This window comes from Malaya genurostris, chromosome 3, assembly GCF_030247185.1.
Source record: "Malaya genurostris strain Urasoe2022 chromosome 3, Malgen_1.1, whole genome shotgun sequence".
In the NCBI taxonomy this organism is placed as follows: domain Eukaryota; kingdom Metazoa; phylum Arthropoda; class Insecta; order Diptera; family Culicidae; genus Malaya; species Malaya genurostris.
Window position 1 is genome coordinate 296,625,092 of NC_080572.1, and position 16,553 is coordinate 296,641,644.

General features: G+C 36.1%; 1 protein-coding gene across 1 annotated transcript in view; it reads left to right on the forward strand.

The window, feature by feature from the left end:
- The first annotated feature begins 297 nt into the window (after nt 1-297).
- The window catches only part of LOC131435235 (heparan sulfate 2-O-sulfotransferase pipe), a 386,750-nt gene continuing 370,494 nt past the window's right edge, over nt 298-16,553 (forward strand). Inside the window, exons 1-2 of the mRNA XM_058602904.1 lie at nt 298-854; nt 9,690-9,921. Coding sequence (XP_058458887.1) covers nt 9,878-9,921 — 44 coding nt within the window. The 5' untranslated portion in view covers nt 298-854; nt 9,690-9,877. The remainder of the gene's footprint in view (nt 855-9,689; nt 9,922-16,553) is intronic.

Genomic DNA, 16,553 nt, shown 5'->3' on the forward strand with positions numbered 1-16,553 from the left:
TGCTCGCATTAGTTTGGTCATAATTTTAAACTGTTATAGCATTCGGAAAATTCCACCATTATTTACAGTCAGCAGATTGAAAACGGTTTTTTGAAATACTGAACCAACAGAACCTCACCCACTGTGCTATCGAAAACGAACTTCTCCGTAGTATAGCAGCAGTACACACCAGCTGAGACTGAGTTCAGCTGAGCTTGGTCGAGCTACCATCGAGAAAGAAGAAAAAAAAAAGCACAAAATTACCGTAAACAGTTTTAGGTAAGTCGCGAGCGCTAATTGCATTAGTTGGCCGCGGTGCGTTCGGAAAGCTTGTCGCGCGGACATACGAGCTCTCACGTTTCTTTGGGACCGGGTCGCGTCGGTGGTTGATTTCGCGTAGTCATAGAGACCGTAGTTTGTTTGTTTATTCTCGTGTTGTTTTCCTTTTCGGAAATCAGTTACACCAACAGAACCGGTGCGGGGTTCCAGATCCGAACGAAGCTCCCACTGGTTGCGAGTTTTCGGTGTTAAGTGCAATTCAAAAAACGTTTCGGAGTAAGATCCCTGTAAAAGTATCACAGTTGATTGAATTAAGTGAAGCAAAAAATAAATTCGTTCGAAGCGAGAAAGTTCTGGAGCATCAAACTGGCAGCCAACAAAAAATGTATTGACCGTGACCGTGAGGTTCCTATCGACGGTGGTTGTGTTGTGAAAAGTGACATGGTCGATGTATTTTCGTAAAAAAAAGTTCAAAAGCTACAGCAGATAATTGAATCGAAGTGATTGCTCAGACCGTGGATCTTTCTTTGGTGTTACAGTAGTGAATGGGAGAGCGGTTAGAAAGTAAATCTAGCGCCACTTTAGAACAGAATCAGGTAATTTTTTTATAAAATAACTGGTAGAAAGATTCGCAGTTTAAAATAATTCGATAACATTTTTCGGCGTTAAGTGTTATTATTATTGTATGTTAGTTGGTAGCACCCTCTCAGATTTTAGTTAAACTTTTAAGACATTTTGAGCCACTTCAAATCCAAAAGTGTTAAACTTGGAATTATCACAAAAACAGTCAAGTTCCCGAATATAAATACTGGTAGGGATGTCGTAATATCGATCGATTAATTGAGTAATCGATTAAAAGCCCAGATAATCGAATAAATTTCAATCAATTAATTTCAAAATTATACTCGATTTTTAAATGATACCGTTAATCGAAATTTCCGACATCCCTAAATACTGGAAAATTCTTAGCCCAGTACTTCACTGAACAAAAATCGATTTCAACATTTTGAATCGATTTACAAAACAATACTATTTTTTATTTGACATTTTGTCCCAAGATAGATATTTTTTCTGTGCCAACGCACAGTGATTCAAGACTGAAATTTCATGCTTTTAATTATTATACGGCTTTATCGTAAACTTTCCCTTGTTGGCTTCTTCGACAAAGCTGTAGAGAGTATGGACTTATGCGATTTTATGGAAATAACCGACCATAGTTCAGCACGTTTGTAAAGATAGATAAAAAATTAACTTTTTACTGAAAGTAAATAGAGAGTTTTTGTTCATTTTAAAGTTTATTCATTCTATATTTCTGGTAACTTTGCTGAAGAAATACTTTCGCTAATTAGAGGTAGTGTTGCGTAAAATTTTGGAGAACTGCAAAGCTCTACAACAAGTTTTGAAAAAGTTATAAATAGTTTTATATAAATAGATATAAAATATATATAATAGAAGCAGATCAAACCACTTTTTTTTAAATACTTTTATATTACATTAAATCCCCGAAGAAATGGTTTGTATCCGGAAGTGTCCTAGGATTCTATGAGCGAATGTATATTTGATGTATGTGAGATTTGTGGACTTTATATATTTAAAAAAAAATCTTATTAGAGTAAAACGTTGAGCTTTCAAATTTCTTATCGAATTTAAGAATGCAAGAATACAACGGCTTTCATTGCCGTTTCTAGATGCATTATTAATCAGAAATGTTTTCGATAGATATTCTGTGGTTCCAATTATGCTGAAAGAGAAGTCCAACATAAGGGTATCAAAATCTTTTAATTTATTAAATTCTTATAGACTACATATCGATTAGAAATGACGGTATTCAAAGGCACGTGGAATAACTGAGGAAGGACACAAATCTCGTAACAAGGACTCTGCACTTTGTTGTAGAAATCATATAAAATAATTTCATGGGAAATGTCAACTAACAAAGATGCATTCATGCGACTTCTTTAGTTTTCTGACTACGTAGTAACAAAATTACGGAAACTATCGAAAACGCCACGCAACTCGTTTCATCGGATGCGAGAAGATTGTTTAATGTAAGCATACTTGTGTTTCAATGATTCAGAAGATGAAATAGAGTTTGCAAGTAAATATTTAAATACGTAAGGTTCATAAATCTGACGTACATCAAATACATATTCACTTATAGAATCCTAATATACTTCGAGGTTTTGATTGAAATTAAAAATCTTTTGGCAACATTCTGTAATAATTGAGTACGAAATATGACAATTTTCCATAAAATTTTCAAAAATTGTTGAAGAGCTTTGAAGTTCTCCACAATTTCATGTATTTTTACAAAATCTAAATCTTTGTTAAGCAAACCACTTTTCTAGAATTAAAGTAAAAACAATTAGAATGAAAAAACTGATTATTTGAACCCTTTTACTAACACTACCGAATAATGAGTGAAAAGTTAATTTCTGATTTTCAGTTTAGTTTAGTTTTCGACGAAGACACACTGGAAAAAATTCAGTTTGGACAAGAAAAAGGGTTTGTTAGAGAAATTGTTTTTCCTTTCTCATATAGAAAGGCTATACAATCACTGCAAAAACCGACTTTTGAAACGAGGCCCGGAGGGCCGAATGTCATATATCATTCGACTCAGCTCGACGAACTGAGCAAATGTCTGTGTGTGTGTGTGTGTGTGTGTGTGTGTGTGTGTGTGTGTGTGTGTGTGTGTGTGTGTGTGTGTGTGTGTGTGTGTGTGTGTGTGCGACAAATATTGTCACTCACTTTTCTCGGAGATGGCAGAACCGATTCACAAACTTAGATTCAAATGAAAGGTCTTATGGTCCCATACAAAGTTCCGAAATATCATGCGGATCCGACTTCCGGTTCAGTAATTACAGGGTGATATATACCAGAAATGTGAATATAATGTCACTCGTTTTTTAGATTAGCATCACTGTTCTCATACAAATAGGCAACGCAAATGTCAAGCACTAGTTTGAAAAAATGATGCTGACTGTGTGACATAAACACTGACGCATGCTTTTGTAAACTATTCTAATCAATCTGAATCAATTGGTGTCAAAATTAGTATCCGAAATTATGTAATAAAAAGATGAAATATATTTTCATGAGACTGTTATGAAAGAAGAGAAAGGCACACCACTAGGTGGATTAAGAAGGGTTTGTTTTGATCACCTATCTTGGGACAAAATTTCATCAAAATAAAAAATGGCGTTTTTTGTAAATCCACCTAAAAATTTTAAAATCGGTTGTCGGTAGGACTCGACTGTAATTTTTTTTCAGTATTCAAAAATTTGACTGATTTTTCGAAACTCATTAGTAACACATTTTTTGTATGATTTGTTATATTCAGACTACAACCAACTTAAACAAAAAGTTTTGCGCAGCATAAAATTTAAAAAAAGTGGCTTTTTGTGATAAAATCTACATGTACAGAAAAGTTAGTTGAAATCTGTGAGGGTGCTGTCAATATTTGTTAGAGTTGGAGCAAGATACGTCTTTAGTGATCAGATTGTGTAAGAATTGAGAAAATGATAACTCAATTCATTAAACTCAAATTTTTGTTTGATGGGAATTTGGATTCGAATTTAAGCATTTGTGTAATGTAATGTACTAATTTTCTGAAACTCAGAACAGTTGCCAAAGATACTTGAAACTGAATAAACGTTTGTCCAGACTTCGATATTTAATTGATTATTATTGATATGTTTACGTTTCGTCTTTGACTCATCAGTGCATAGCAGTTCAAATGGAACTGCTTAATGCAAAACTCGGCAGTTCAATTTGAACCGCTAAGCAGACGTATTGTTTTGAAAATTGTTAGTAACTATAGATTCTATTCCTCTAGTTTCTTGTCTTCGACTCGTACTTACACAAATTAATCTGTAAATCCATCAAGGCAATTCTACTTGAACTGCTAGGTCGATCAAAAATTCACCCCATATGGGCAGCACCTGCAGGAACGAGCATAACGCGAAAGGTAAGAGCTATACCTTTCACGCAGCCTACCTGGTTCGAATCCCAATCCCGCATATCAAGTCGAGTACTTTTACTACTACTGGAGGCAAATAACCGCAAGGTTTAAATTTCGATAAATGAAATTGAAAAAAAAATTAATGCGACATGCCAATAATGATGTCCCGATCATGATTCTGTTTTCCTGGTCGAAATTTGTCCAAAACTCTGTCAAATGAAGTTCGATTAACTTTACGCTTCAAAGTTGTCCTAAATTCTCAAAAAATTATCCTTGAATTCTATTCAATAATTCAGTTTAATGGCTCAGTCAAATTATATTGTATTATTGTATTGTACAGTAATTGCTTCAGTATAAAAATATAACAATTTGTATTTTACGCCCGAGACGTCAAAAAGGATATTACATCTTGGTGCAATTTTTTTAAAGGGTTACATAAATTAAAATGTTTAGAATGAACTACTAGGTGGAGATAGCAGCTAAATTTGAGCTGCATTAAGCACTGCTGAGCAGAAATGTGAAGAAAAAGGAACTTTTTTAAATTATTTCTTGTTATAAAATTGATGCCATAGATCTGCGCTGATTTTGCAAATTAATTTAAATTTTGCTTGCTGTCATACCTTACCCAGTTCCCACCCTAATAGTTGTCAAACCATTTGTTTGATGTCATTTTTGATACTAATTTCAACCCGAGCTGAAATTCGAGTCGGCTTCGAGCCCCATTCTTAAATCGTGTTCGTTCACACCTGCTTTGCTAAGTGCAAACCCAACTCAGTTTCGTGAAAATTGTTTGCGATTGTTCTGTTTACTGATAATTTGACTATGCAGTCTGTTGAAACGAAGGGTTCAGCCTCGCTTTGTTATGCAGTTTTATTAATAATTAGATAAATACTGCTCGAAATAAGTTAAAAGACTTTACCCAATAAGAAACATTTAGAATTAGTTTCCGAAAATAATATAAAGAACCTTTGGGCATTTGTAAACCATCACATTATATATTATCTGAACCTTGTAATGTGGTTTTACAAATCAAAAGCAATTATCATAAGTCAAAGATCTACCAGACTTCGGTGAACCGTATGAAATTAGTACGAAGGTCCGATTCCTGACCACGCCCATAAAATTTTTCTGACCCGAGCACCAAATGACCAGAAAGGTTAAAGTCTCCATAATTGAAATTAAAAAAAAGTTCTTTGGGATTAACTGATTGGCCCAGAAATAGAACCGATTAATTGAATATCTTCGATTTCTTTGTTCGCATAATTGTTTAAATTGTGAGGGACGACAGAAACTGTTCTTTGCATGAACTACATGGAATTAAAAGTCCAAACCGTATATATTTTTGTTGAGAACAAGCCACTAGATGGCTCAATACCTAATTGCATGACAATCTATCCACTAGTGTTTGAATAACAGCTGATAGTGTCAGACGAGCTCTAGTTTTCATTGAAGCTATGTAAAAAGACGAGTTACGTGTCCTGATAAAAAAGCAACCGAATGATTTGCGGTTACGGATTGATCCATCATCCACCGTGTTCTCCAGACTTGGCCCCCAGTGACTATTATCTATTCCCAAACATGAAAAGGTTTCTTCAGTGAAATAAATTTTCGTCGAATGCTGAGGTCGCTACAGCAAGGGAAGCCTATTTTGCAGGCCTTCATAAATCTTGTTTTTCAAGAAGTATCAAAATATTAGAGGACCGATGGGTCAAGTGTATCGCTCTAGATGGTGATTATACTGAAGAATAAAAAGTTTTCACAGTAAAAAATCGACTTTTCATTCCATGTAGTAGCAAGGTTTACACTTTCTGTCGACTACTTTACTATTGGGTGCCTTTTCAAAATTAGTTATACGGAAGAATGGGCAGAACTTGATCGTGAATATCTCGACTTGTATTGATGGCAGCAACATAATTCTTTCACTATTTCATCAAAAATATGATCAGGAATTTAGGATAATATTTTGTACAGTGTGAGACAACCACAAACAAATCAAAAATTAGGTTTTCTCAAAATTTGAAAACAACTCTTTACTTTCGCTTGGGTTTTTCGCGCAAGGACGACGATTTTGAGGTAGTCAGGCACATACATTCCACTGAGTGCGTTAAAAACAGGAACCGATCATTTCTTCTTGTGCGTTGGATGGAAGCAGACGTCGTATGAATGATTTAATCAACCAGCAGCTTCGGAGAGTGCGCATTCTGCGTGGTTGAAAACCTCAAACGCTCAGGTCGCAACTCTCATTTGGATTTCAATCGTCAGATGGAGCAGTTGGCAATGAAAGCAGACTATTTGCGTGGTATAAAGCCTCAAACGCTTGGGTCGTGCTTTTATTTGGACTTCAATCGTTGGGAGCAGCAGTCGTCAATGCTTTCATTTGGGCTTCGGTCGTCAGGTGGAGCAAACGCTCAGGTCGCAGAGCCCCTTCCCTTCAGAGTTTCCCTTCGAAAAAGATCAATTACATCATCCTGTTGGTGGTCGTTTGCATTGGAGCAAAATACAACGGAAAATGGACAACAATTTGGAACATTCTGCAAAATCAGCCCTTCTAATGGCTCTAAATGTTACCTAAACAACTATAAAGATTGCTTCTTTGTAAATCGAAAATTAAAATTATCAGTGTAGTGCAAATCTAAGATAATTTGATCAGTTTTTTGCAATTTTCACATTTCTTTATTTGCAACAGTGTCTAAAATCGTTTATATCCAATCAGTGTTTAATATCTTAGAAAATTATACAATTTGGCTTTTCTTTTCTGGGATGCCAAAAATTATTCCCGTACAGCATTTTGATAGTACCTTTTACTAAAATATTGAAATCCGAAGTGAAATAATGTTGATTCTCTAAGGTGCCATTTAGAAGCATAAGTTTATACCCAAAGAATTATGCGAAATTTTACTATACTGTATACGCCCCATTTTTCAATCAGTTGTAGTTTGTAGTAGAACTTTCGGCTGATTTACTATATAAAATGCATAGCCCCGACTCAAAAGACATTCATTTCGAATTTGGCTGTCGTTGTCATCGTGTTGATTATGGTGCGATCGACGAATCTCCAAGCGAAATACAAAGCGGAAGAAGCAGGAGACTCCGCATTCGCATTCACGGACAACAGGTCATTCTGGAAATAGAAGACGGAAGTCAGTGGTATCCATCGGAATTAGAACTCAACTCGTCACTCTCCATCACGAACGCCTTCATAAAAGGTTCTTTTCAGACCCACCATTATTTTATCATAAGGAACTATACTGGTTATTTCTAATATTTGTGTGTCAAAATGTTTAATGTAACTAATCTGTACTGTAGTTTTGGTGTATCGTTTCAAACTCTAGTAGTGTAAAAGGGCAAAACTTGCACAATTCACACTATCGATCAACTAATTTATATTCGGAAGCATAAAGTAAGAGTAGTCAGTTTTATTCGTATTCACGACATCCAGTTATGTCTCTGACATTACACACCTGTACTTTTTTTTATTTTATAACCAGTAGTATTTGATAACTTACAACGTCCGTCGGAATAAAATTTCAGTATTGCGTTGGAAACGTATCGGTAAACTATAACAGGTAATTCGCACTAAAACTAAACCGATCATTCCAGCCGGGTATAAATAATCATTCGATAATTGAAAAAGATATTCACCGAGATTCAGTAATCTTCGGCTCTTCGAACATTAGCAAAAGTTTTACCGGGTACCGTGAAATTAATTTCATTTACAACTATAGACAGTAATCGAGCCCTCCGTTTTCCTATTGACATAAACACTGGTTAAACGATATTTTTATTTGCTTCATTTTCTGCCCAATTCATGAGAGAAAAATTCTTAATGGAAATTAGCATTGTGCAAACTTTAAGGAGAATACGGATAAATACGGATATCTTGAAAATTTGCATTGAAATTGGCTCAACTTTTTTTTCAAGATTTGTTGTATAACAAATTCGCACCAAAAATTTATTAGCTACAAAATTTTCATTCATTCATTTAAATTTGAGTAGAAAATTCATGAAAATCTGTAAAATCTCAAAAGTAAAGAAAATCATTACGTAAAATTCCGATATAGAGTATGACTTTTTGCTTGGAACAAAATAGTCTTCTATCGGTACACTGGGCAAATGGATAGTTAATGATACAGTTCAACAGCTAATAAAAATATTTCTAAATCGGGACTCAAAAACATGATACTCTGAAGCTGATACTCAAAAAATGTTCAATAAAATCCAATAAAGTTCGGTTTCATAGTTCAAAATGAATTAGTATTGTAGTTGTCGAACTATTTGATTTAATTTTATTCAATTAACAGTTCGGCTGAAAAGTTCGTATCGTTTAATAGAAACACACATTTTTTTGCCAAAATTCGTTTTTATTATTCAACATAATTGCCATCAGAGGCGATACGGCGATTATAGCGATCTTCCAACTTTTCGATACCATTTTTGTAGTACGATTTGTCCTTTGCCTCGAAATAGGCCTCAGTTCATTGCTTCTAAATTTTTTACCAGCGAGCATTCTCTTGAGGTCTGAGAACAGGAAAAAGTCACTGGGAGCCAAATCTGGAGAATACGGTGGATGAGGGAGCAATTCGAAGCCCAATTCGTTCAATTTCAGCAAGGTTTTTCGTTGTTGTTTTTGATCGATTGTGAGCTCACGCGGCACCCATTTTGCACAAAGCTTTCTCATATCCAAATATTCGTGAATAATATGTCCAACACGTTCCTTTGATATCTTTACGGTGTCAGCTATCTCGATCAACTTCACTTTACGGTCATTGAAAATCATTCTGTGGATTTTTTTCACGTTTTCATCGGTAACATCCTCTTTTGGACGTCCACTGCGTTCATCGTCTTCGGTGCTCATATGACCAGTACGAAATTTTGCAAACCACTTACGAATTGTTGCTTCGCCCGGTGCAGAGTCTGGATAACACTCATCAAGCCATTTTTTGGTATCGGCGGCACTTTTTTTCATCAAAAAGTAGTGTTTCATCAACACACGAAATTCCTTTTTTTTTGCATTTTTTTTCACAATAACAAAAGTAGCTTCACTCAAAATGCAATATCTCACAAACTAATAATCAGACAGCTGTCAAATTTATACACGTATCTTTTGAAGGTTGGTACTAACTGAAAATGGTATGGATTTAATTCTAGTGGCGCCCTCTCATAGAAACGATACGAACTTTGCAGCCGATCTGTTAGATTATGGAGGTTTTCGCTTTACGATCATTCGCCTTTTGGACTAGAAAAACTTTCGAAATCTACCTAAGGAACTGAGAATTGAACCCAGATAGGCTGCATAATGGCGATGGTCTCACCCATCACGCTAAGCATTTCCGTTCCATTAAAATCCGGTTATTTAAAATCACTTACAATTTGAACAAAATTATTGAAAAAACCATGATGACATAAAAAACACGAGAAACTTCTGGATCGAAATAATTATTCCTAAATTTTATTTTCCTATCTTTCCCAGGAATCAACGTTAATCCAACTGAGTTAACTAACCGAAGCCACCCATCGTGGCAGTTCAACGAGCTTCTGCAAGCCACAAATGCGTGCGGTAATCGAGTTCAGTGTGTACGAGCAAAATTAGTGCAAAGTTTGTGAAGTGTGAAGTCCCGTCCCGTCCCGTCCCGTTCCGTTCCGTCAGCCATACCGACGATGGATGTCCTGCTCAGATATCGCAGAATGGCGTTCCCGAAAAGGTAAGGTCGCTAGCAGCTTTTTTTTCTTTCTTGCTTTCTTGTTCCGGAAAATTGAGTTTGGTGTGGTTTTGTTATCACAATGTCTGCAGGTGAAAGTGCCATTTGAGCTGTTGAAACTGAAACTGATATAATTAAATTTTCGGAAACAAAACACCCCATGGACAACTTTTTCAGCTATAGAGAAGGTACACACGAAAACAAACTTCGAAATGCGGAGTCGTCCCCGGAGTTGATTAACGGTTCGCGCTGTGCGGGTGAGAGGACCACATTCATCCATGTTTGTGTTTTTCTTCGTCGGCAGTTCGTTGGAAGTGTTGCTCTTTTCCAGTTCAATTTCCATTTCTTCTGCACGCTTTTCGGCAGATAGTATTTATTTGTTGCGTCGATTTGCGTGCCCCGGCGTCTGTTCACGATTTCGGTTCGGTACAGGCCAGCCGTTGGTGGAGTTTTGCCCCTCACAGACAAGCACTTTTGCATTGAATAGTTTAAACACCCGGACACCGAAAGGGAGGAAGAAATTTGAATAGAAAACTTTTACTTTCCTGAGCCCTGAGAGACCCTGCTAGTGCCAGTGCCCGGGGAAGGGGAAGGGCGACAACCTATTTAAATGCAAGCGTGGCCAATTTGGACGTCCATTCAATTGTTTCACTATCAAATAATATCAAACAAATCCCTTCTCAGTGTAACGCGAAGTGAACAATGGTTTGGAAATTATAAGAGCAATTCGCAGCTGTCAGTTTGCGTAGGCAGCAAGTTGGATTGATATAAATAATAACGGATTTTTTTTGGTGGCGATTATATGATTATAAAAAAAATCAATCATGTGGAAATATTTTGCTCTAGGGATTTAGATAATTATTCCGAGCACGGAGGGAATTTATACTCATTCTGTATGATTATTCAATCAATCAATCAAATTATTTAACACCGAGGATTATTCAGTAAATAAATTTGTGGCAGTTTGATCGTATCAGTAGCGTTGAATTGGAATCTAGATATGAAAATTCACGAGAGCTTTAAATTGCATCAATGAATTGAGCTGAACTTGAACGATAATTTAATACCGCTCGTTTGATGCAAATCTATCAAACCATTAATTTCAATGCAATAGTCATGGTTGAAACATAGTCAGCTACAATCTAGATGCTCCTAGAATATTGCAAAACCGCTGTAATGAAGATTAGTTGCAAGAGGTTGAAAGATGATCTGTTAGATTGAATTATTAGTGTAGTAAGAATGTGGCATTTTCACTCTCACTACCCAATACGGTTCCGTTACAGCTTTTTGAATTCATATTCACTAAAATAACAAATATGTGATTATCATTACAATCATCGTTAGAATAACAATGAAAACGTTTACTTTGAACAACAATTTGCTTTTTTCGAGTACGAAAATTTGAAAACTTTTTGTTCAAAAGTTGTTTCACCGAAATTTTTCTATTTCAAATATCGTGTCAGAAAATTACCGAACTAAAGAAGTACACTATTCTGTGATTATTGCCGGCCTCTTTGACGATAGGTGATTTACGGAGCATCAAAGCCTCGAAATGGCCGATCAATGTATATTCAAGCCTCTCCCGAGATTGAATTTTCATGTCTGTTGGATTTTAGTACATATGAATCAACAAACATAATTTAGTCCAAATGATTATTTCTAAGCATATTAAAAAAAATTAGATGTTGCTAACAAGTTGCTTAAATATCTGTTTCCCCTCGAGGAAAACATCAAGATCTTTATCATATGCCATCCTTGCAATCGAAGTATCGTCAATGCAGTAGTCTAACCGAACAGGATTTTTCTCATATTCACACAATGATCCAACATTTCTGAGGATTGAGAATCATTCGATTGATTGGCGTTTCAGGAATACGGTATCGTCTGTTTTCCGGATCGTTAGAGTACAGAAAAAATATCAGTGGTCTTAGATGACTGCCTTTTAGGATTTCTGATGAAACTCAAAATTCATCAGATACACAATCACCGATTCTGACGCCCAGACGTCGATCGCTTAGGTTTGATCTAATCGAGCGAAGTACGTTCGATCCAAAACAGTTGTATAGTTTAGCAATAGCGATAGCGTGACTTATTTTATCGAAAGCTGCTGATAGATCTGTGTACGCTGTGATGGCTGTTTGATAACCGATAGAGGACAAAAGCAGTAAAACGTTTGGGCATGTTACTGTCCACTTAGATGACAATCGTTTTGATTGCGGAGTGAAGTGATTAATCCATGTTTCATCCATTGTCACATACCGACCCAAAAATTCCGGTTTGTTACGTTTAAATATGGCCTAACAGTGCTCAAAATCATCAACACGTTCTCGTTTTTGGTCAGCAGTGTACAAATGCGGCACCCACTTTGAACAGAGCTTTCTCATAGTCGAATTTTCATGCAATATAAAGCCAACACGATCTTTTGATATCTTTACGATGACAGCTAAAAAATTTTGTTTTTATTTTATTTTGTGGATTTTTTGTTTGTTTTCTGTTACCGTCCACTGTGTTCTGCATCATCGGTGTCTCTACGACCACGTTTGAAGTCAGCAAACCAACGTTTTATTGTTGTTTCTGATGGAGCGGAGTCTCCATAACAGTTTTCAAGTCATTGCTTTGCTTGAACGGTATATTTTCCCATCAAGAAGCAGAGTAAAATTAAAACGCCATCTTTGTGTTAGACCCGGGACTTTTCAACTCATGTGTTAAGTTGCATAATATTTTTTACGTTGAGTTAAATGTTTCTCAATAGATTGGTTGTTGAATTATATAAATCTATCAATAAATCACAGATTTACAGACGCTCAAAATTATGACGAGAAAAGCAATCACATGTCATGAGTTTTTCTGTTTGAGTTTTGTTCTTATCTAACTTTTTCAGAAAACTTACTTTATCTAACTAAGTTATATGTAATTATCTAGTACTACTGGAAATTTTAACATAAATTGCTGAACATATTTCCGTTGATATGGAGAAAAAACTATGTTGCTGCGTTGAGTAGAACAAAAGATATTCACGATTAAGTTCTACCCATTCTTGAGAAAATTAAATATTGAAAAGGCGTCCCATAGTAAATCAAGAATTCTGCTAGAAGAAATTACCAATTTACTGCGGACACGAACCTGTAAGTTCTCCTTAACGCATTGATAAAGGTAGCTCAGATGTTTTCCTTTGCTCCAGATTTTTTTTAGCATCCGAATTTAGTGTACGTTGTCCATTCCATAAATTATTAGCGCTTCACTGTCCTCTTGTATGATTTGTTTATCTGGAGGTATTTTTCCCCGTAGGAAAAATCCACCATACTTTAATGCCTGTTTCACTGACTGTTTGGTTGATTTCCGACTGGATTGCTTAGGCACAAAGCGATCAATGCCATAGCTCATAATGTTAGAAAAATGTCAGCTAATATGAACTACAAACGGAAACAATTTTAAAGAATTTGCACCTACGATTTAACTGGCGGCTTTAAATAAATGACGGATCGAATGTAACCAAAAGCAGTTCGAATTTTTTTTATCACTTAGACTTTTTTTAGTCCATCTCAGAGAAAATTGAGTGACAATATTTGTCACACACACATAAACATTTGCTCAGTTCATCGAGTTGAATCGGTATATGACATACGGTCGTTCGGGTCTTAGATGAAAAGTCGGTTTTCACAGTGATTGCATAGTCTTTTTATATAAGAAGGAAAGAATGAGTTTGAAAGTCTATAATTCTTGTTACTTATAGCTCGAAATCAAACTCGTTATAAGATTGTGATTGATTTCTGTTTCCTTCATATTACTAATTTGGCAGAATCATCTTTTCGACAAAATGACTTCCAGTATAATGAACTTCGACTTCGCTTAAAGAACTACGAAATCTCGATGAAATGACATTCGATTCATAAACCCTTTTGACGAAACGGTATCCCGCGAAATGACCTCTTCAACTAAATGAAAATTTCGGTGTAAAAGTTTTCGGTGAATTGGCCATTAGTGAAACAACACTTTCAACAAAACAACTTCGACAAAATGACCTCCAGTGAAACAACCTTCTTTACTTAGACGAGAAAACTTTCGCCAAAATGAGCTTTTCGAAATGGTTTTCGATGAAATGACCTTTTAGTGAAATAACGTATTCGATAAAATGGCTCTTAGTGAACTTGGCCTGTTTGACACCTTCGGTTTAATGTATTTTTCGATGGAATGCTTCTAGGTGAATTTTCCTTCTGAACGGATTCTGACGAAAGAACGTTTGACTACATGAGCTAATTTACGAAACTGATCACGGAGGAATGTCATTTAGTGAAATAACGCGCAGTGGGGAAGAAAGTACCGAAAACGGGACGTTTTTTAGGCATGATACAGCTGAACACAAAGCAATTTTGTGGTGTAAAATGGTCGGAAAATCGATTCCACGTATTCAGAGGGACGCACGAAACGCTACCATGTTCATTTCACCGCAAGTTCCCTTATTGTACTGTATTATATTAAAGCTTAACTGTATAACATAAAACCGAAGTACCTGTAGAAGAGCGAATAGAGTGTTTCTGATGTAAAATTGTCTAACAAATCGATCGAATATAGTTTTCATGATAGCAGCAAACTCATTGTACCGTTTTACCCCATTTCTGTTCTAGTTATATTTAATATTCAGCTGAAATGTGATCTACAATTCAAAAGCAGATCCAATACAATCTATCAATATTGATTCATATTACCTACAAAACTTCTGTGATCAAATTAAATACAAAGGGAAGGACAGTGCGGTTAAGTTTTGTTTTATTTTTGGTTACATTCGAACCTCTTTCCAAATCTGGAGCGAAATCTTAAGACTGAGTTAAAGGATAAATTGGGGTAAAACGGTACAACGTGATCCGTGCAGTTTGTTATCTACTGCTTGGGGGTTTCCTCGTAATATCAATCAATTTTCATCAACCGCTCTCAGCCTCTTATTGGAGTACGAAAGAAGGCTCACCCGGAAATAAAATATAAATAAGGGTGAAGAGGGTTAAACGGGCTAGTACTGTAATTCCCATTATGTGTATTTGGATCACTGAAGCGTAATATGGACCACTATTGATAGGTAATATTGGATCTGCTTTGGGATTGTAAATCTGAATGTGGGAAAATTGGGGTAAAACGATGTAGCCCGATTCATGCGATCATGGAAACTATTTGTTTACAATTTATGAGGTTATCTGTAAAACATGGAACTGTCTTGTTTAACCGTGATTGGTCCAAACACCGATCAGTAGAACTTTTTTTCTGTGAATTCGTGGAAGAAGATGATTTGGGGAAAAACAGAATGCAGTTATTTGCGGTCGTTTTTATTGAAAACAATCCATTTATCGAACTCTTGAAGTACCTTCCGATAAGTCGAATTATTTTTTTTCAGAGATTCACAGTTAGTCTTCGAACTAAAATGAGAAAATAGAGATGTTGGGCCCAAACGGGCATGCCAGTGAATTTTGCGGATCTTCTAACTATCATACTAACTATTCGCTTAGGTTTTTTTTTAAAATTACTGAGCAAAGTCGCGTTCGTGATAGTTTTTTTCCAAACTGTGTAACGTTTTCGACAAAATGATTTTTGGCAAAATTACGTTTTCTGAGAAATTGCTTTTGAAAAAATGGTTTTATGCCAGGTGATTTTTTCTAATAATCGGCACTCGGCGAAATGACCATGGCCCTTTGGGATATGATCATTAGAAATAAGATTAAAATTTAATTTCTATAATTTGTTCCGAATTGAACGAAACGTATGAATCAGCTCATGTCTAATATTTTTTAAATACAGAGTTTCTTTCTGTATCTGTTTTCCATTATTTTCGATGAGCTTATTTATCGATACCGTAATTTATGTAGTAATTGTTCGCATTTCATCCAGAGCAGTTTGAAAACCTTTCGAGATGAGTCTCACAACAGGCAGTAAAAAATGTTTTTTTTTTGTTCGAAATTATTAGAAACAGCAATAATTAACTAATCAAATTTTCCATCATTACCCTGAACAGCCGACGAACTTCAATCAAGCTAAACAAAGCCCGTTCGCTTGTTGACAGTGAAAAGTAAATTTCGATTTTTATTTTTTTTTTTTTGCTATTCGTAACACAGCCGATTCCGGTCAGCTCCCGCGGTACAATCAATCGCTCAGTTTTTCTCCGCCTAGAACAGGAGATTGTAATCGAATTCGACGCCGGCGGCAGGCGGCGAACGGCGGTCGGTTACTTTCGGGAACTACAACCTGAACTGGGGCGGGGATAGGAACCGAAAAACTCTGATTTAAATTTCATTCCAGCCAGACAGCCTTCACAACCATTTGCCAGGTGAGGACAGGTCTGAAAAACACGGGGCTCGGAATGGAGCAGATTGTTAAATTTAAATTGAATGTAAATAAATTGAGCACCGTGATTTTTTTTTCCATTTCTCGCCTGTTAAGGTCGGTAGAAAACCAGCCAAATGCAAGGGGTCTCCTGCTCTGCGCTGACGATCGTTGACGGGCAGTGAAAGTGGATGTCGTGATCTATGGTTTAAAAGTATAGCTGAAAAATGGGTGCAGATTCAGAATCGCAAAGAAGCCATTCGATCGAAAAACCAAAATAGCCATGTCTAGCCCCTCGAATGGGTGGACATTCCGCAGTTATAAAAGCC